The 20,408-nt window shown below is 43.5% G+C and overlaps 1 protein-coding gene across 6 annotated transcripts in view; it reads left to right on the top strand.

Annotated features, from left to right (window-relative positions):
* ENOX1 (ecto-NOX disulfide-thiol exchanger 1) overlaps window positions 1-20,408 on the top strand; it is a 536,222-nt gene that overhangs the window by 487,029 nt on the left and 28,785 nt on the right. For 5 of the 6 annotated variants that reach the window (XM_050948778.1, XM_050948749.1, XM_050948760.1 and 2 more), the window contains one exon: window positions 3,726-3,782. The exons of the other annotated variant lie outside the window; for it this stretch is intronic. In XM_050948778.1, coding sequence (XP_050804735.1) covers window positions 3,726-3,782 — 57 coding nt within the window. The remainder of the gene's footprint in view (window positions 1-3,725; window positions 3,783-20,408) is intronic. 6 annotated transcript variants of the gene reach the window in all.

The raw sequence follows: 20,408 nt of genomic DNA, 5'->3' as shown, positions 1-20,408 counted from the left end.
GTTGCAAAGATAACTTTCTAAATGTGAACTGATATAATGCCATCTTAGACAAAAGCATATGAGGAAGAATGGATTTGATTACAATTTTTTTGGCATCTAAAACTTCAGATGAGAAATGGGCTGAGGGACCTGCAGGATCTATATACTATATAGGAAACATATATATATATATGGTATTTTAGGTCTCAATTTTACCATATGTTAGTAGCATTAAAAGGACAGCATTATAAAATACTGTTTAAAAATATTTTTACTATAGCACTCAAAATATTATAAAACATATAGGAAGATCTTACAATCTGCCAACCACTATAGTGCAACTACATATTTTCATTGCAAATATCTATGACATGCTGAATATTGAAAATCAGGGCAGAGTCAAATAAATGTGAACATTTAACATCAAAATAAAAGCATAGGGGTTAATGGATTGATTGTATTATAAATTTTTGTATTACATTCAGCAAAACCCACTATTTTTAAAAGTTAATTTAAAGCTGAGGCAGAATTTCCAGCCTGTTGCACTGAAGCGCCACAGAAACCAAAGTTCTTAGTGCAGAATTTTAATCCAGCTGGGCTTTGATCTTTATATTTTTACACATGGATTACCTGTAGAATGTGAATGATCCTGTAGAACAAATGCCCTCCTCCCAAAAAACCCTCATGGGCATTTCAGTATACTGCTAATGTGGTAACCCTTCTCCTTTCCTTTCAGGTTCATGAAGGCAGGGCTGGCTCCAGGCTCCAGCACGCCAAGTGCGTGCTTGGGGCGGCAAGCCGTGGGGGGCGCTCTGCCGATGCTGCGAGGGCAGCAGGCAGGCTGCCTCCGGTGACTTGCCTGCGGAGGGTCCGCTGGTCCCGCAGCTTTGGTGGACCTCCTGCAGGCCTGCGGGAGGTCCACCGAAGCCGCTGGACCAGCGGACCCTCTGCAGGCAAACTGCCAGAGGCAGCCTGCCTGCCGTGTTTGGGGTGGCAAAATCCCTAGAGCCGCCCCTGCAGGAAGGGTAGCCCCTTGGCAATTGCTGGCTCTAGTTCAGTGTGATGCATCCGCATGCTTTTTGCTGGTAACCACACTTGCCACTGAACAGCAATAGAGCCTGCCTCTGGGGTAGGGCAGCTCCTGTTTTTTCCAATATTGTATGTTTTTCAGAGGTTTCTGCTACTATTTTATACCATTTAGGATATAAGATAAGAATATAATTTAAACAAACAAACAAAAATTGGAAAAAAAGGATGTTACCCTTTGTGTGTCTGCATCTAGGCGTTTTTTCCTTAACATTTTCTACTATCGCTACCCCTAGTGCAATGGTGGGAGTTCTAGTGTAGACAAGACACCAGTGGCCACTAGCATTTTATCCTCTGTTTTGTCTAACCCTGCTCAGAGCAGATGGCACAGAGGTGAAAATGTCCACAACTGCCAATGCTGTGGCGACACAAGAGTTACCATCTATGAAACTTACCAGTGGTGGTCATGGGCTGGAAAGTTTTTCGGGGGGGAAAGTCTAGTGTATACATTTACCTAGAGGCAGATTCCAATCTCTAGCAGAGTGAGAATGTAGTTCAGTGGTGAATCTGAAGTCATCATCAGTAGAATGCATGCTGCCCAACACAAGTAATAGCCAGTGATTGTAGGGTGGCTGCACTTGGTGAACCTGAAGAAGGAGGGGGTATAGGTAAGTAAACATTTGAAATTAGCTAACCTCCCTTGCCTTTTTATTTTGAGCAATGAGCAGGTTATCTTAAACAACAAGACAAGAGCCTGCTTTTCTGACCTCTTACTCGTGTGAGGGAGTCCAGCAGTACTCAACAGGACTGCTTGAGTAAGGATGACTTGTGTCATTAAGAGTGTGCAGAATCAGGATTGAAATTACTAACTTATGAGTTACCATAGAATATAATTTAATATAAAACTTCATAACTTTGGGGCTTTGTGGAAGTGATTTTCTTGATCTCTGAGAGGAATCAACTCTTCACGCCATCGCTTCCTAGTGACCATTTGTGCAGTGTTGTGGTTTTACAGAGTTGCTTGCAGGGCTGGCCTTATGGGTGGACGATGTGGGAAAACGCTCAGGGTGCCATGGTTAGGGGAGCACTGTGGTCAAGAGGCAAGGAGCAGGGTGGGCCTGGGGTCTGAGGTTGCAGAAGGAAGCTCAGGGCAATGGAGGGGGAAGGAGGATGGGGAGTGGGGAGCCCAGGGAGGTAATGGGGACATGGGGAAATGAGGGGATAGATGGGGAGGTAAATGGGGACCGGGGTGGTGGGGGGATGGATTGGGACTCTGTGGAAGTCAGGGGGGATGAGTGAGGGGATGGAGGGGGAGGCAGAGGGGGCCAGGGGTGATGGGGGTATGAGGGGGGTCTGGGGTAGACAGCAGGGGCCAGCAGTGATGGGGGGGATGGCTGGGGTGTCCACGGAGGCAGCAGAGGCCAGGGTGGCTGGGTGGGGAGCCAGGGGCAATGTGGAGGATGGATGAGGAGGCAGCAGGGGCAAGGTGCTCCAAAATACAAGTTCACCCAGGCTGCCATTTTCCCTGAGGCCAGCTCTGGTTGCTTGTCATTTCATGGAAGTGATGCCACATTCATATGGAAAGCATTGGACTGCTCTAACTATAAATAGCATCTGTTTTGAATCAAACATACTGGTGTCCATTTTTACCACAATTTTAGGGTTGTTCTCACACAATAAAGCTTTGTGTTAGGCAGAAAAGATATCTCTTATAACAACTGCTACTTCCTTAGTAAAAACAGGTTGAAACAAAGGCATACAGCAGAAAGAGCTGTTTACTCCCCCACTCTCATTTTGAATAGGTTAGAATAAAGACCTACATTTTTTAAAGAAATACACACACCTAAGTGCAAATGTACTTTGTTCTGCATGCTTAAATCCCCAGTTCATGCAAGCATGTGAAGGTTGCAGTGGTGCATACTTGTCTGTTTGGGTTCATCCGTAGATTGGATGTGCAGATATCTTTGAAAATTTGGCGCAAAATATCATTAGGTAATTTCTTAAATCTTCTGATAGTGACTATTTTATAATCTCCCATGAAGTAATCCTGAATTTCTATTATAAATCTCATTTACTTCAAGAAAAAAAAGTTTTGCTTCAGATCACCTGTAGTGAAATTGGCAGTGTCTTCCTAGTCCTTCCTCCCAATAGCTAAATAAATGAGTTCCACATCTCTTCCTCCTCCATCATACTCAGGAGCCGTGTCAGTTATCTGTATACTTCCTCAGGAAGGCAATATGCAGGAGCACTCTGACATTTTAAACAGCTCAGAATATGTCATTCAAAAGTAATCATAAGCCAATACTATTTAGCTAGTGGCAACTTGCAAACACTGCAAAGTTTAAATTAATAGCAACAAGAATGGGAAATGAAATCATTTATTCTTCTTGAGAGCCAATTTTGTACACTTTTTATGCCTTGAAACTGTTTTATAATCTTATTATTTAAAAAATAATGATCCAGTCTTATTATTTTCCTTACTCCCCCCTGACTAAACATATCAAGCCTTAAATATGTTGGTTTCAAAATGGCTTGAGCAAAAACTCATTAGAATTATATGCTCCATCTGTTTTTCTCATTGGAAGCTTTATAAAATGCTACTTCAAATAAATCAAAGATAACTGTGTGAAATGCTCAAGTAATGTTCTTTGTGTGGTTTTTTTTATTTTTGTTTTGGTTTTGTTGCTTTTTTGTTTTGTTTCTTTCTTTAAACTTTGCAGTTAAAAAGTGCCAAGGAGTTAGCAGAGATCAACGGCCATGACGAATCTCAGGCAAATGTAGGTACAGCTCTATTTACATTTTGTTATTGAAGGTTATAGAATGGCTTATTGGTTTAAGGGCTCAGGTTTTGAATGCCTACTTTTCCTACAGCGACAAGTTCAAATCCCAGCAAGTTTCATTTCAAGGTAGTTAAACTGAGTTCCGTACAATTTACTTTGTGGGGTTATTTGGATGAAATGTTAACTGCCAAGGTTCTACCTGCTCTCTATGGATGTTAACGGTACCATGGCAATTTTTGTAAGAATAATATTTTGCCTTAGTATCCTGGTGCCCAGTGCTCTTCCCTTCTCAAAATGTTTCTCAGGAACATATATATTTAATTTAAATTCTATAGGAAATTATCAACATGTTTCATGTCAGCTTATGTATAATATTGTCAAAATGTTTTGACTTGTATATTAATTATAACAGGGGTCGGCAACCTCTGGCACACGGCTCACCAGGGAAAGCACCCTGGCAGGCTGGGCCAGTTTGTTTACCTGCCAAGTTGGCAGGTTCAGCCGACCACAGCTCCCACTGCCGTCCCAAAGTGCCAGGTAAACAAACTGGCCCTGCCCTCCAGGGTGCTTACCCTGGTGAGCCACATGCCAAAGGTCGCCGACCCCTGAATTATAATATAACAAAAGCCAAATTGATAAAGTCAAAATGAAATATTTAAATAAGGTTTGTTACCAGGGAAGCCACCTCCCATGCACCCCCTTGTGGCCTGGGCTTCCTCTCCACCACCATGCCTCTGTTTCTCTTCTTCGGTGCTCCTTAATAAACTCGACACAGACCTTTGGTCCAACAGTATCCCTTATCCCAGGGTCTAACTTACTGACATAAAACTGAAACAAAACTCTGTTGTCAGGCTTCTCTCTCTCTCTCACTTCCATTAGATTCTGTTCTCTGCTGCTCTTCCTGGATTTAGCAGGCCATTCTCAGCACTGCCTGCCTGGAGATTTGATCTGCTCCCCTGGAGTATGATCTGTCTTCAGCTCTATGACTCTGGCTTCTAGGCTCAAACCCTTCCCTGTGGTCAAGGATGGTCTCTTGCAGGAGCTTCCTGCTCTCTGCAATCTCTGCCATAGCTTCCTTTCTCTGTTTCCTGTTCCCCTCCGGCTCTTCATCAGGACCAGCAGCCCACTCTCTGGCCTTATCCAGAGACTGCTAATGAGACACAGGTGGGCTGGACCTGTTCCTTCTTAAAGGGCCCAAGCCACCCAGCTGACAAGGTCATTTCAGAATTTTTGTTTTGAAGTAAATTTTAAAATTTTGACTTTTTGTTCTGATTTGGGATGAAAGGATGTTTCAGAAGATCAGCATTCCCCTTAGAAGGGAAATTCCATTTTCCCGCCAGCTCAGCTTCTATCCCTCTGCTTGATGCCCATGTGCACCTGACAGTGATGGGGCATCAATGGGTAAAGAAGTGCATTGTGATTATTTACATCCCAAAGGTCTCCCTCTTGATGTTGGATCTATATGAACACAAAGGTCCTCTTCTGTGCAGAACCAGTCCCAGGATCCAGCTCCTAAGGAAAGAAGTCACTGCCATTCCTAAGATAATGGTTCAGAAGAAAATTAGACAACTGCACTTGTCAATCCACAAATTCAGTCCGGGGTTGGAAAATTGTCCCACCTTAGGATAAGCGAGAGATTCAGGAACACAAATATAAATGGCAATAGAGAAATTTATTTTGATACTAATAGTGAAAGATTGAAAATGTATTTGCTGCAGAAATGGACATTGTTGATAGACAGGAATTGAGAACCCTTTAAAGAGTATAGTATGATTAGGCTTCCAATTTTAGGTTTTAACCAATAAACATAGAGAAGAGACCCCTGACACAAATAAAAATTAAATCAGTGTTTGTCCAGTAAATACCAGAAAAACCCTGGAAATGGTTTTTTATACGTAAGGGCTTGTCTACATACGTAGAACTCAAAAATTGCTAAAAATAAACCCTCAACAGTGAAATTAATAAAATCTCCAAACCAGAAGCCATAAAAATGATTAATGTTATTTACACTGAATATTTAATACTAATGTGCTTCTCCTTGCAAAATGCATCCAAAGCTAATTACCAATAGAGTTCGTGGTTCTTGCCCTTGGCCAGTATCTAAATCTGGGGTGATCAAAGAGGAAAAGATGTAGTGGCTCCTACATGGTTATTAGTGGACTGTGATGCGTATAATAGGATTAGTACATATTTGATACAGTTGACAAGCTGAATTTAGCAAATGAAATGCCCTGACATTCAGGACCAGATTGAAAGGTATTGGCAACGAAACATGAAAATGTCTATCTGTGTTCCAAATAGTATATATGACCTTTCACCTTACAACACACTACTTGTACCTTGTACTGTAGTAGTAAAAACTGGATTTTTTAAAAAAGACAGTGGCAACTTTTATGAAGATTGCTGCATGTATATTGCAGTGTTGTACTCCAAGAATGTCCTCTGTGTATTGCTATTACAGTTTTTAAAAATAATTTTCCTGTGTCCTAAGGAACCTTTTCTACTACTGGCATTGGCCATGATGTCATAGGTATTTTACATTATCTTACTGTTTCTTGAAATAAAAAATTAGAACATTTTTGGTAGCCAAAGAGTATAGACAACATGTATTGCAGTTACTTAAAAGGCTGGGGCAAGGGTAATGTTAGAGCCACTGCTACTGCAACTCACAAGCAAAGCTAAAGAGAAAGAACAGATTTTTTGTGCACATCAGCTGCATCAATTATTCCAGGGCAGTGCAAGAATAACTCATGTGCAGGACTCTGCAGACAGTCATGAGGCCATTTCACGAATGGCTTGTCAGGTACATGTGGTAATATTTGTTACATCTGGTCACATTTCACATGATTTGAAGTGGTTTTTAATCCATTGAATGTGTCATTCTTGCTTGTGTTGCGTTCTGTAGTAGGAAAGCCCTGACATAAGATGCATGTTGTGCCTGGAGCAAAAATCCTGGCCCTGAGGGAGACTTGAGTTTAATAGTAACCTCAGCACTCCCATTATGTGGGCTGACAGAAGTGTTCTGACATAAAACTCATTTCTGGGGGCTTAGATGTGATTGTCCATTGTTCTTAATGCTGCTCAATGCACACAGCAATGTGTTAATTTCCCCATCATTGTTGGACACAGTGATATATAATTCAGATCATCCTCTTAATTGAAGAGAAAACCATAAGTCAATGTACAACTATAATTTCAGATTTCACCCTTCGTCCAACATATTTCTGTTCTCCCATGACAGGACTAGTCCCATCTTGAAAAAAAAATGCTTCTTCTTTCTGAAGTAGGGTGGAGGGGTTACTAAATGGTTTATGAAGAGAAACCACAAAACACATGCTGTGTGATTTGAAACATCAATGCACTATATTTATTCCTCAGTTGTTTCTGGCTTGCTGTAGAGTCTCTTGCTGGGTAAAACGTGCTGTGTTTTGATCGACATTGTGTTTCTGTGCACTATGAAACTCAGCATACTTAGGATACCGGATGTCAATGCAATGACATAGTCTTCCTGGGACAGTTCATTAAATGACATTGGGAAGCTGAGGCATCAATCCTATTTCAGACAACCACTGTGAGACTGATGATAGAATTTTCGAATGTCCACAATGTACTTAAGGCATGAAATCCCAGCCCCATTGAAATCAATGGCAAAACTCCCTGTGGTGGGATGTAATATCCCTTTAAGGGACAATCTAGCACATACAACAATAGTTTAGTTATATATTATAAACTTATAGAAAGAGACCTTCTAAAAATGTTAAAATGTATTACTGGCACGTGAAACCTTAAATTAGAGTGAATAAATGAAGATTCGGCACACCACTTCTGAAAGGTTGCTGATCCCTGGTCTAGCACTTACAGCCAAGCAACCTGAGCTCAGTCAAGGAGTGCCTGCTCCAACCTGGGGCTTGGCTGTATAAGCGGGAAAAAGAAGCTGAGCGAGAGAGAAAGGACCTGAAGCCACACTTGTGGCTATGGGTTGCAGGACCCTCAGGCTCCGGGGCATTAGCCTGATCTGCCTCGTAGAGGCTTTGTTTTCTGGCTATACATTTGGTTGCTCTGATTGAAGGCACTTGAACTTGGTTAAGCTGCTCCTCCCCTGACTTGAGACCTATGGGAAATGGAGAAAGCCTGCCTGCTGCCTAGAGCAATAAGAGAACTGCAAACTTTGCTGGCCAACGTTGGTTTGGAGGCCTTGTAAAAGGTCACTTTGGGTGGTTTTGGTTAGCTTGGTTTTGGCCTCCCGTTCTGTAATCCTGTACGCTTCCATTGACCTCAGCTGGGCAAGGATTTCACCTAAGGACTCTGTTAAGTGTTACTGCTTTCCAACCAAACTTTAAATGGTGTGCTAAACACAGACATCTCAGAAGGTTAGAGTGATTACACCTGAAAATTTCTGTCCTTTTTTTCTGTTTTCATTGCCTGAACAAATAGCAACGCCTATCTTATTCTGCTTTCTCTGCATCTTTGGTTAGCATCTCCAGAAACGTGGACACAATAGTCTATGGTTTTCTCTTCAGGCAGGGAACCAATGGAATTAAATAGGGATGTATTTTTCCCTTTGTATGCTTGTAGCCATTATTGAGGGAGTTTTCATGTTTGACGAACCTTCATCCATTAGTGTTGATTCCTTTAGTTCTTCCTTTATTTTTCTCCCTCTATTTCTGCACTTGCAGCATTAGTAGTGAACCTTTGAGTGTAAATCTGTCCAGAGGAATATAGCAGGGTGAAGCATTTCAACCATTTCACTAAATTGCTCATTTAGTGGTACACTGAAGGTAATGTTATCTCTTATCAAGTTCAAGTCTTCGCCTTTAAGATGTTTTATGAGGGTAATCGCTGGATGATCCTTACTATTTTGGGGATGGCAAAGATAGAGACAGTTCCTAAGTGAAGCTGATCTTCAAGATCAGCTGGAAGATCTTAACAAGTACATATTATAACAGCTATATTTCCGGGATCATGATGGCATCAAAATTGTTTCTTTGCAGGATCATCAGACTCAGCATTCTGCTCTTCCATTTCAATGGACAAAGTTATTTTCAATGACACATTTGATGTAGAAGAATCCAAAGAAACTGATTTTTCTGCCTGTTTGAGATGAACACAAATGCTATCTTTCAGCTTAACTATTGACAATGTATACATTTTACTGTACAAGAAGAATATGTTTTCTTTGCTGCAGGCAATTGAATCACTTGCTTCCTACCATTTCCTTCAACTTTAGGGATGTGGAGTCAGGTAAAGTCATAAAGTGATGATTACTTGCAGCACCTTAGAGACTCACAAATTTATTTGGGCATGAGCTTTTGTGGGCTGAAATCCACTTCATCAGATGCATGGAGTGGAAAATACAGTAGGCAGGTATAAATACACAGTACATGAAAAGATGGGAGTTGCCTTACCAAATGGGGTGTCAGTTCTAATAAGACAATTCAGTTAAGGTGGAAATTGGTAAGGCAACTCCCATCTTTTCATGTACTATGTATTTATATCTGTCTACTGTATTTTCCACTCCATGCATCCAATGAAGTGGGCTTTAGCCCATGAAAGCTTATGCCCAAATAAATTTGTTAGTCTCTAAGGTGCCACAAGTATTCCTTGTTGTTTTTGCTGATACAGACTAACACGGCTGTCACTCTAAAAAGTGATGATTGATCGTCCGTTTGCAGTATTAATCAGCAGCTTTCATATTTACACTAGCTAGAATGAGAAACAGCCACCCAGTGAATTTGGCACTGTGAAGACTGAAAAATTACATGAGCTCTGACTTTGTACAGAGCCATGTTTCAGATTCCCTGTTCACCTTCTAGAAATTTCCAGATTCTGGAAAATCAAGTACCCTCACAGTTCACAACTCCACTCTCCCGCTTGTGATTCTGTACATTTGAGGAGAGAGATACATACGCATTTGGTAGTTCATTATGGTGCAGTGTTTAGACCTGTGTTCTTACAGAATCACAGTCTCTATGGTTTGAGCTGCAGTGCCTTTGCGGAAATCCAGCCATCAGGAAAGTGCTGTAACAGTGGAGGCTGAGATATAGTCTAACGGTGAATATGTTATCTGAAATGGCCCCAGGCTTTAGTGATAACCCCTTCGTTAACATGGAGCAGCAAATCATACCACTTCCCTTGTTCCTAATTGGAAGTGCCACACTGGCATACTGGCTTAGCTTTTGACTGAGTAGGTTCATTTACCCTCGGCAAGAGAGCAGAGAATGCTCTGAAACACAGTGTTAAAACCTATTCAGCCACCCACTCTCGGCAAAGCACAGAAGTTTCTGACTTTGGATTTCGTGAGCTCTGTGGGGATACATTTATGCAATGCCCAGAGCTAGCAATAAGACCTGACATTTTAATAATACCTGACAGTTCTGTTCGACAGTGCTGTACAAAATATATAAGCACACATACAGGAATCGTTTCTCCCATCAGTGAAATGGAGTCGCTTTTGATTACATATATATGCACCTGTGTGGATACCCTGCACTTTCACAGGGTTGACAGTGCAATCTGGCTCATCGCTGTCACTATGCTGTTTGTCTTTTCCATTACCTGGGCTCCCTAGCAACTGCACAAAGGATTATGGAGTATCTCTCTGCTTCTGCTGTAAGCCTAATAGTGCTGGCTGTGGGAGTGTTTACTAGGTCCCACCACCCTATAGAGAGAATCAGGCTACTTCTTTCTCCTCTCTTCTGACAATCTTAATGAAACATGCAGTAAAGAATATTTGGGATGGTGGGGGAAACCTGCGTTGATTGCTCATAGGAGGCGCTTATTTGGGGCGTGTTCATCGTTCTGGTCAAGGTCCTGTATAGGAGGAGGAAAAATGGCTGATATCTAGTGAAAAACACACTAATAGCATCTCTCATAAATGCTAAGTGCCGATATTTGTCCCCTGTAAATGGGGAGGTTGCCCTTGGCCACAGGGTTTTCAAGTCCCAACAGCTGGCTAAGAGTATCTCTTGAAATCCACTCAACCTCTCAGAATGGATAAGGGGTTTTTATGATTCCTTCTGGTAAGTTCTTCCAGGATGCCTATCAGACCATCTCACAAACCCACAGAATCTATTTCTAGGGTAGAATTACTTTTTTCTCTCTCTTTTCAATTTTTTTCTTTTTTTTAATGCTGTACTGTTCTGATGCTGGAGAAACATTTTGAGAGCATGTTATTACGTCCAGATCCTGCATATGAGTGCTATGGGGTGCTGAACATCTTTAATCCACATTGATTTCAGTGGGAGTCAAGGCCAGTTAATACCTTGCAGGATCCACCCCTTGGTTTGCACAGCAGATAGTGAGGACTGCACGGGGGGGGGGCAAGTGGGGCAATTTGCCCTGGGCCCCACAGGGGTCCCCACAAGAGTTTTTTGGGGGCCCTGGAGTGGGGTCCTTCACTTGCTCCAGGGGCCCTGGAAAACTCTCACAGGGCCGGGACCCCTGGAGCTTCTTCCGCTCCGAGTCTTCAGCAGCGGGGGTCCTTCTGCCTTCCGCAGGTCTTCGGGGCACTTCGGGGTCGGGTCCTGGAGCTGAAGGACCCTGTGCCGCCGAATTACTGCCAAAGCGGGGGCCCCCCGCTGCCGAAGACCCCAGGCCCCCTGAATCCTTTGGGCAGCCCTGCAGATAGTGTGTCTGCGATGAGCTACAAGTATTCATTTGGCTTGCAAAGTTTAATTTACACATGCACTTTGTGCTGTTCCAGCAGCACAATATGCAAGAAAATCTACAATTTTATCAACATGTAGGTCTAATCCTTTGTTTGAAAAATGCAATGATTATTGCTACTATTTGTATAATGTCAAAAGTGTGCAAGGAACTGTACAGACATGTAGAACAATCTTTTCCCATATCAAATTATCTTCAGCCACCTTCAGACTACATGAAAAATAATATTCCGTGAGTCACCAAGAATCTGCCCCCATTTAATACTGTAAGGAAATGACGCACCTGACCACACACGTATTTTTAAAAGTAAATATCAAAGTGACTTTAACATTAGTCATCACATACGCATCACACAGTGTATAGCCACATAAAATATTTGTGTTCAAATACTATCATAATGAGAGCTGTATAAAAAGATAGCTGAGATTAGACAGCTATTTTGTCATTATTACCAGTTGCCCAGACTTGCCAGGTGAAAGTTATAGTAGTGAATGTTTTTATACCAAAACATAAAAAAGTGTCCCTCTGGCAAGTGGACTGGAAAAATGGTATGTCAAAAGCGCTATAATGCAATTAATCTCCACTCCTAAAAATATTTCTATCATGCGGGATAAACCAAACAGACTAATCTTAGATGGAGAGACATGCATTTTATAGTGTCTCATTTGCAAGATCTTTTATTTGTTATTCTAATTTTTCTTCTTCTTTGTTGATGATGTATTTTAAATGCCAGTAAATTTTTCAGAGTTGGCAACTGCTTATTTGTTAATGCCAACACACTTCTTAACCATACTTGCATGGTATTATTTTCACTATTAGGGCAGTTTAAAAAATAATTGTGTGCGGTAGCAGAAAAACTCACTGCTAGGTTGGGACAAGGCACCAAAGATAGGTTAACCCCGAAGGTCACACTTGACTTGAGAGAAAAAGGACACTAATTTATTTTCATACATTTTCAAATGATAATATTCTTAAATCACTTACTTGTAAAACCTGTTATGGAACTGACCAATAGCATAATATGTTGTAATGAGCTAGTAGGTACCCCATTAGCTGGATTTCAGGGGGAAGTGGATCAAGAGAGATGCTGTGGGACTAGGATTGAAACAAAGTGTTCTGGTGTTGGGTGGTGCAGCCTGTTACCAGCCTGTTAAGGGTGCAGTTGCATGTAAGTCAGGATAATTTTTAGACAGTGTGGCCTTGCCTCATTTCTTCAGATACCCTTAATATACAACATATTCCATTAATCCAGGCTGTCTGAGGTGCAAACCTCCACATACCTAAATCCAACTCACAGGGAAGAAACCACACTGTTTCCAGATGCATGTAGAGCTAACATGCTAGGCAGAGAGAGACTTCCCTGCTCCAAATATATGGCAAGAGTGTATAGTGGCCAACCCTCCAGGATTGTCTTGGCATCTCCAGGAATTAAAGTTTTAATTTTTAATTAAAGATTATGTCATGTGATGAAACCTCCAGGAATACATCCAACCAAAACTGGCAACCCTACAAGAGTGTGGCCAGTAGTTCAAAGGCCAGGTATCCTCAAGGTGATCGTTATGTTCAGGTCAAGTCTTTGGGCTTCTCTACACAGGGGTTTTAAAGCAGATCAAACCAAGTTAAACTAAGTTAAGTTTGAAAATGGTTGCGTACACATAACACAGTCCATGACTGCCACTAGCTCCACATTTGCCACAAACTCTGGAGTCTGGTTGCCAAGTGCATCAGGTTTGCTGAACATTGAATTAGTGGGGTCTGCTATTTCTGTGAATTCAATTGCTGCACACCACTTATTTTTTTTTTGCATGCTTCCAACAGCTATCCCACAGTGCTTAGCAAATCAACCATTACTGACCTGTCCTTGCTCTGGTGTCAAGTTCTCAGGACATCCTCTCATCCCTTTAAAAACTGATGCAGAGCCAGAATTTGCCCATTTGTTCCTGGATCTAAGTGTATCAGCATTCTTGCAATACAGCCATGACAGTACTTCAGAAGCCTTACAGCATGCCTCATGCAGCTGCTTGGAGGCATGGTGAGACTCTGGATCTCCTTGCCATGTGGAGAGAAGTGTCAGTACAGGATGCTCTTGTGGCCAGTCAGCAGAATAAAGACTTGTTTGTGCATGTTCCCAAGCACACGTCCAAGAGGGGACATGACAGGGCTGCTGACTAGTGCTGGATAAAAAGCAAGCAGCTCAGGAGTAAGTATATTGAAATGAGGGACAAAAGGAGACAGTCTGACAGGGGATATGTGACCTGTCCATTTTATGGTGAGCTGGACAACATCCTACATTGTTATGCAGCATGACCCCGCAAACCATGTGGCGCCTGCTGGCCGCACTCTCCCCCAAACTGAGAATGACCGGCAAGGCCCACTGAGGTTGAGCAGGAGGATGCTGGAGAGGAGCTTTCCTCTGAGAGCAGGATCTTTTGGAGACCCAAGACCCTGACATCAGCCAGCTGGAAAGCCAGCAGCAATCACACCCTGCTGCAACATACCGCAATTCCTGCCAGGCATCAACCAATCCCAAGTCTTAGCCAGAAATGCAGTCCAGGACTGAAAAGGCAGAACCCCTGGAGGGAACTTTATCATGTAAGTACCTATCATTTCAATTTATTATTATTTATTACTGTGCTATACAGCTGTTCTGTCTTCTGCTCTGGGTGCCCCCTGGCCACAGCCATTTTAGACAGACGAGAGCTAGGAGCTCTTCTGAGAATCCAGCCCTCACCTTCCTCTGTAAACTCACGCTGCCCATTTGGCCCCACTGTACATGTTTCCAAAACGGTGGCTGCTTTGCCTCGGCAATTCATACTCCTGGAGGAATCCTGCACCAAAAAATTAAAAATTCTGCGCACAGTATTTTAAAATTCTGCAAAATTGTACATATTTTATTTGTCAAAATAACACAATATAATCACACCGGTTTCAATTATTTTGGTAATTTATTTCAAAATACCCATCAGCAACTATGTCTGTAACAATACAGACAACAAAAAAGATGCCTCCAGGAGTAGAAAGTTAAAGAAACTCCTACGACAACCAAGCTCCTGTTTCTCTGTTATGCTTTGTTAGCCGCCTCAGTCTGTGAGTGTCACACGTGCCAGCTGGGCACATCATAGGGGAAACCTCTGCCCCTCCAGTCTTTTAGTGGATTCTTGTTTTTTTACCCTGCCCCGTAGGGTTACAAGTTTTCAAGTTGCCAAATAGAAGGGAGGGAGGGAGAACTGGGGTGGGTGGGCACAGTTGTGGGGGTGCTGAAGGGGTGGGTATGTGTACTTAGAGGCAGTATTTGGAGGGTGCCAATGATGATATTTTGAGGTGCTGGAAGAGTAGGTGTATTTACTGAAAGGGAGTATTTGGAAGATGTTGGAGAGGGTATTTGGAGGTGCTGGAGGGATGGGTGTGTACTGGGAGGGAAGTATTTGGGGGCACAGGAGAGGACTGTGCGGGATCCCCATGGCCCAGACACACACACTCCCTCCCCCAGAGCCTAGCCATAGGGTGCCCCCCAGCCCAGATGCCCCCATTTCTCTTCACCTCTGAGCTCATACACAGGCTCCGCTATGCGCAGCTTCGTTACTGTCCCACTTTGGGGACATGGTGAGGCCCCTCACTTCCTCACCATTTGCAAGAGCCAGCACAGCCAGGTCTCCTGGGCCCTCTCCCATCCTTGGGAGGATGAGGATCAGGCCCAGCATGCAGAGCTGCAGGGCCTCCATCTCCACCCGGCGGGGCACACCTTTCAGTGTGGGACCACAGCCCACATGCTGCCTCCTTCATTCCTGGCATTCCGAGAACCACAGCTCACCTGTATCTCCCATTCAGGCACATTGTGAGGTGGGCTCTGCTGGGTCCAGCAGCTCTGCAGTGCCAATTCTGCAGGAAAAAAATGAAATTCTGCATTGCACGGTGGTCCAAATTCCCCCAGGAGTAAATTGGCCTCTGTCTCATGCTAAAGCCATGACTTTCAACAGTTTTCAGCACTGTGGCCCATCTACCTACTTTCCTTTCCTCTTCCCTCATCTATCCTGCCCAGTGAATGCTTCCCCCTGCAACTCTGTTCTTCAGATCAAAATGGCAGCTGGCAGCATGGCACAGCCTTTACTACGCCACCTCCCCTGCCACAGCACATTTGAATAATGAAAAAAATCATTTGTACAAAATGCAAGAGTTCATTGAGACCGTGATTACAGGAAAGGAAGTATGGTCAGTGTTTATCTGTGCCCAGTAAAGGTACAAAGGTGCGAACAGTCCTGTTCCCTGCTGAGGTGTAACTGCCCTGTAAAACGCCTTGTAGCTGACAATCATTTCAGGGCCCTATCTACTTTTCTCTGCATTTTCTCCATGTCTGTAGGGGAGGTAAAGCAGAACTTAAGACTGAGCAGTTGCTCGAATTTTGGTTTGCACATTATAAGGAATAGTGACAGGCCCATGCCTCTGGTATAATTCTCAAGCCCCTTCCACTTCTGCAACACTTCTGGGCGGAACCATCCTGGTGCATAATTTCAGTGTATGTCACTGGTCTGCCCTTTGCTGTTTTGAATAAGGCCTTCTCTGTTTCCTAGTCCCCCACCTTAGTGTAATGTCATCAAGAGTAAGGATGACCTAAAGGGGACATAGAGGGGGTTACTATCTGGCTTGGCTCCCCCCATAACCTCTCATAACCCTTCTGACACCAGAGGAGCCCCTTAAATGCACAAATAAAACTGCAAACCAAAATGAGAGCATATTTCGACCACCCCACCTCCTAACCCGCACAGTGGCAAATAGCATATACAGCAGACAGAAATCCCAGTGCACCCAGCACCGCATCACATGCCCGCTGCTTACCATCTCTGAGGTTCCCCCAAGGCTGGGAAGATCCTGAGGGAGGTCAAGTCGTGGATGCATACTAAAAATGCTATCATGCCCTGTATGAAATGTGAACAATAAGTCATCCCCCCCCCCACTTCCAAAGCATCTACAGCAAGCAAACCATCAAGGACCACACCTTTGTCTACTGATGGCAGGCAAGCCAACCTGAGGAGGTGGGAAAGGAAGACTCAGATCAAGAGGTTTGTAGAGCTTATGATAGAGCCCCAGAGTCTCACTGGCTGAGAAGTACAGGCAGTACATGGTGACCCAGACAGAGAAGGAAATGAAGCTCTCCCAAGAGATCATGGCAGTGGCCAAGGACAGCATCACCATGGCCAAGGACAGCATGGAAAAAGGGAGGTGCAAGGCAACTTATGGATGCTATCTGGATCCAGAATCCTCTCCTCCAAAACATGCTACTGCCAGGCAAGCGGTCCTTTCAATCCTGTAAACCAGTATTTATCCACATCCTTCAGCCCCTAGACAATACTGGGACCATCAAAAATTCCTCCCCTCTTTACCCATTCTACACTTATCCAGAGACCATTCTTCTTTCAGATCCATCATCTGCCCACCAAGAAGACTGGCTTCTGGAAGCCCAGCATTTTTGACCCCTGCAATGCACCTGCAAATTTTGAGCTGTGGCACTCAACCCCAGAACCCCCACATGCAAGAAAAGGCAGAAGGAAGACCTATATGTGCCTGTAACTTTAAGCTATAACCACCACCACCTTGTTAGTTTTGCACATTTTGCATTGTTGCACTTTCAGTTTGGTTTGCACTGTTGCTTTGTTTAAAGATTTGCTTTTTGTTAGTCAGTGAGTAGATTGTTCTGGTAAATGTATTTTCAAATAAAAAGCTATTGTTATTTATCCATTGGTTCCAATAAACTTTATTTTTGATCTTGTTACTGTTCCTTTATAATAAAAACCTTTTAAAATCCATTTTGGTCCATTATGACTCATCACTGCATGTAACACACAAAATCCTTTAAATGAAGCTAAAATAATCCATTCGGCTTCAGAAAAGTATATAGGCAATGTCTCACTTCCACCACCCATAATACTGGATTGTTCACAGTCTATCTCACCTCCATGGATTAGCAGCTGAATGCACAGCTAAACATGTTCAACCATAATATGAACAGTTGGCATCCCTGACAATATTCTCCCTGGCGTTAGCATCCTCTATGGGACACCGTGCTGGCGGCTAAAACCACCAAGCAAGCATCAGTACCTCAGCGTCCCACCAATCATTGAATCTTTCCCCTTTGGTCTCACAAATATTGAGCAGAGCACAGCACAATGTTATAATGATCAGGACATTTTTTTCTGCTGCTTCCAAATTATTCTGTGACAGAGTGCTGAGAGCTAACAGCTGTTCCAGCACTCTGATCACTTAAGCTCTGATTAGTTCCCCCTAGAGAAGACTTGACTGAGGAATGAAGTACTTACCTTACCACACTGGGGACTGGGAGCATTAAGGATCTAATTGTCCTGTCAGCTAGGAGGGATAGTTAAAAATGGAAACACAAAGGGGAAAGAGGAAGGCTAGCAGAGCTGAGACAGAAGGGATCTTAGGAGGGTGAGATCTCTCCTTGGAGACTGGGTTTATGTCTGAAGAATGATGTCGATAGAGCTGCTATATGGGATTGTGACAGTGGCAGTCATAGTAATAATCCCATAGAGGTGTTTACAAAAAATAGGCATACAACACTGTGTGGGATTGCAGGACAGGAGTGGTGCCTGCCCTGTTACAGATTCCTTAAGCATCAAAATCTGCATTTCAAGTGGCCAAATACATAGTCGACCGCCACCCTGCAGTGACTCGGACAACAGTTAAAATAGTCCTTCTTCCTGTCCAAGTGGCCAGTGAATGGCTTTGTTCACCAGGGAAGCAGAAGATAAGCTGTGTTTCACAAAATAATCAGACCAGTCTCCACGTCACTGATGTTCATAGTGGTCCTAGGGGCAAACACCCCTTTCTCCATTAATTTAAATAGAACTGAGTTCTGAAAGATCCTCGCATCATAGACCCCCTCAGATCACCCTGCATTTCTGTGTGTACACCTGCTGCAGTCGTCAATCACTGTGGAGAAATACCCCTTTCTGTTTATAAATTCTGCACCAGGGCAGTGGGGCAAATGATTGGTTCCATCAGCTACCCTAATGCAGTTTGGGAACCCCATGTGTGCAAAGCCATCAGTAATCTTCTGAGCATTAGAACCCAGCTAGCTAGTACCTTAATAGCATAGCAGACCTGCATGAGACTGGTCCCAATGGTTCATCTCCCCGAGCCAAACTGGTTGGCTACAGACCAGTTACATTCTGAGGTGGCCAGCTTCCAGATGATAATGATTACCTGCTTATTTACAGGTATGGGGCACTGCATGTTGGTACACTATCACTGCAGCTCTGCACAGATCTCAGTCAAGGTAGCCCTCCCCATCCCAAAGTTCTTGCACCACTGCTAGTGATCCCAGCTCTGCAGAATGTTTCTCTCCCACCAATCCATGCTTTGCCAGTCCCACAAAGGGCACTGAATGCTGTGTAGCTGAGCCAGGAAGTGGTCCTCTAGTTCCAACAGCTCAACGTCCTGCTGCAACAGCTACATGGTATTTACTCCTGCTACCTGGAGGAGACGCTGTTCTGCCACTGAACATTCTCCTGCACTTGCACCATCTGCTTGGTGGTGCAGCGGGCATTGACCAATGCAGAATGTGTCCAGGTTTGAATGCTGTAATACAGACCCAGCAGCCTTTGCATATTCACACCTTCTGCCATAGCAGTGTGGTGCATTTCTGGGTCCATGCTGGCAGACAGCAATTTGAAAATGATGCTAGCCTTCCCAGAAAGGAAGAATAGGACAGAGACAGTGGAAACATGATTTTGGGATTTTTTATTTCAACCTGCCTGGCTTCTGCTTTGCATACCACAATTCACAGTGAAAACAAACCCACAATGCACGCTGCTCAGCAGTGTAGCAGAAAACCATGGGATAGACCCCAAGAATGCTAGTCCCTCACTTCTCAGCAAACTGCCACTGTGTGCTCACACAATGCAAATTGGACAGGCATCCTGTGTGTATGCTATTGGTGAGACTTGCATACTGCAGATTACCAGATGCTCATCAAAAAGCTTCACGTTAAACTAAGACCCTTAAACTGGAGTGAAACAGTATTGTGTGCCTTAGACTCATAGACTTTAAGGTCAGAAGGGACCATTATGATCATCTAGTCTGATCTCCTGCACAATGCAGGCCATACAATCTCACCCATCCACTTCTATAACAAACCCCTAACCTATGTCTGAGTTATTGAAGTCCTCAAATTGTAGTTTGAAGACCTCAAGCTGCAGAGAATCCTCCAGCAAGTGACCCGTGCCCCATGCTACAGAGGAAAGCAAAAAACCTCCAGGGCCTCTGCCAATGTGCCCTGGAGAAAAATTCCTTCCTGACCCTAAATATGGCGATCAGTTAAACCCTGAGCATGTGGGCAAGACTCACCAGCCAGCACCCAGGAAAGAATTCTCGGTAGTAATTCAGATCCCATCCCATCTAACATCCCATCACAGACCACTGGGCATACTTACCTACTGATAATTTGGCAATTGATCTTTGATTAATTCCCAGAATTAGGCTATCCCATCATACCATCCCCTCCATAAACTTATCAAGCTTAGTCTTAAAGCCAGATATGTCTTTTGCCCCCACTACTCCCCTTGGAAGGCTGTTCCAGAACTTCACTCCTCTAGTGATTAGAAACCTTTGTCTAATTTTAAGTCTGAACTTCCTAGTGTCCAGTTTATATCCATTTGTTCTTGTGTCCAAATTGGTACTAAGCTTAAATAATTCCTCTCCCTCCCTAATATTTATCCCTCTGGTATATTTATAAAGAGCCATCATATTCCCCCTCAACCTTCTTTTGGTTAGGCTAAACAAGCCAAGCTCTTTGAGTCTCCTTTCATAAGACAGGTTTTCCATTCCTCGGATCATCCTAGTAGCCCGTCTCTGAACCTGTTCCAGTGTGAATTCATCCTTCTTAAACATGGGGGACCAGAACTGCACACAGTATTCCAAATGAGGTCTCACCAGTGCCTTGTA

Source organism: Gopherus flavomarginatus, chromosome 1, assembly GCF_025201925.1.
Source record: "Gopherus flavomarginatus isolate rGopFla2 chromosome 1, rGopFla2.mat.asm, whole genome shotgun sequence".
In the NCBI taxonomy this organism is placed as follows: Eukaryota; Metazoa; Chordata; order Testudines; family Testudinidae; genus Gopherus; species Gopherus flavomarginatus.
Note: the sequence above shows the minus strand (reverse complement) of the source record. Positions and strands in the feature narration are given on the sequence as shown.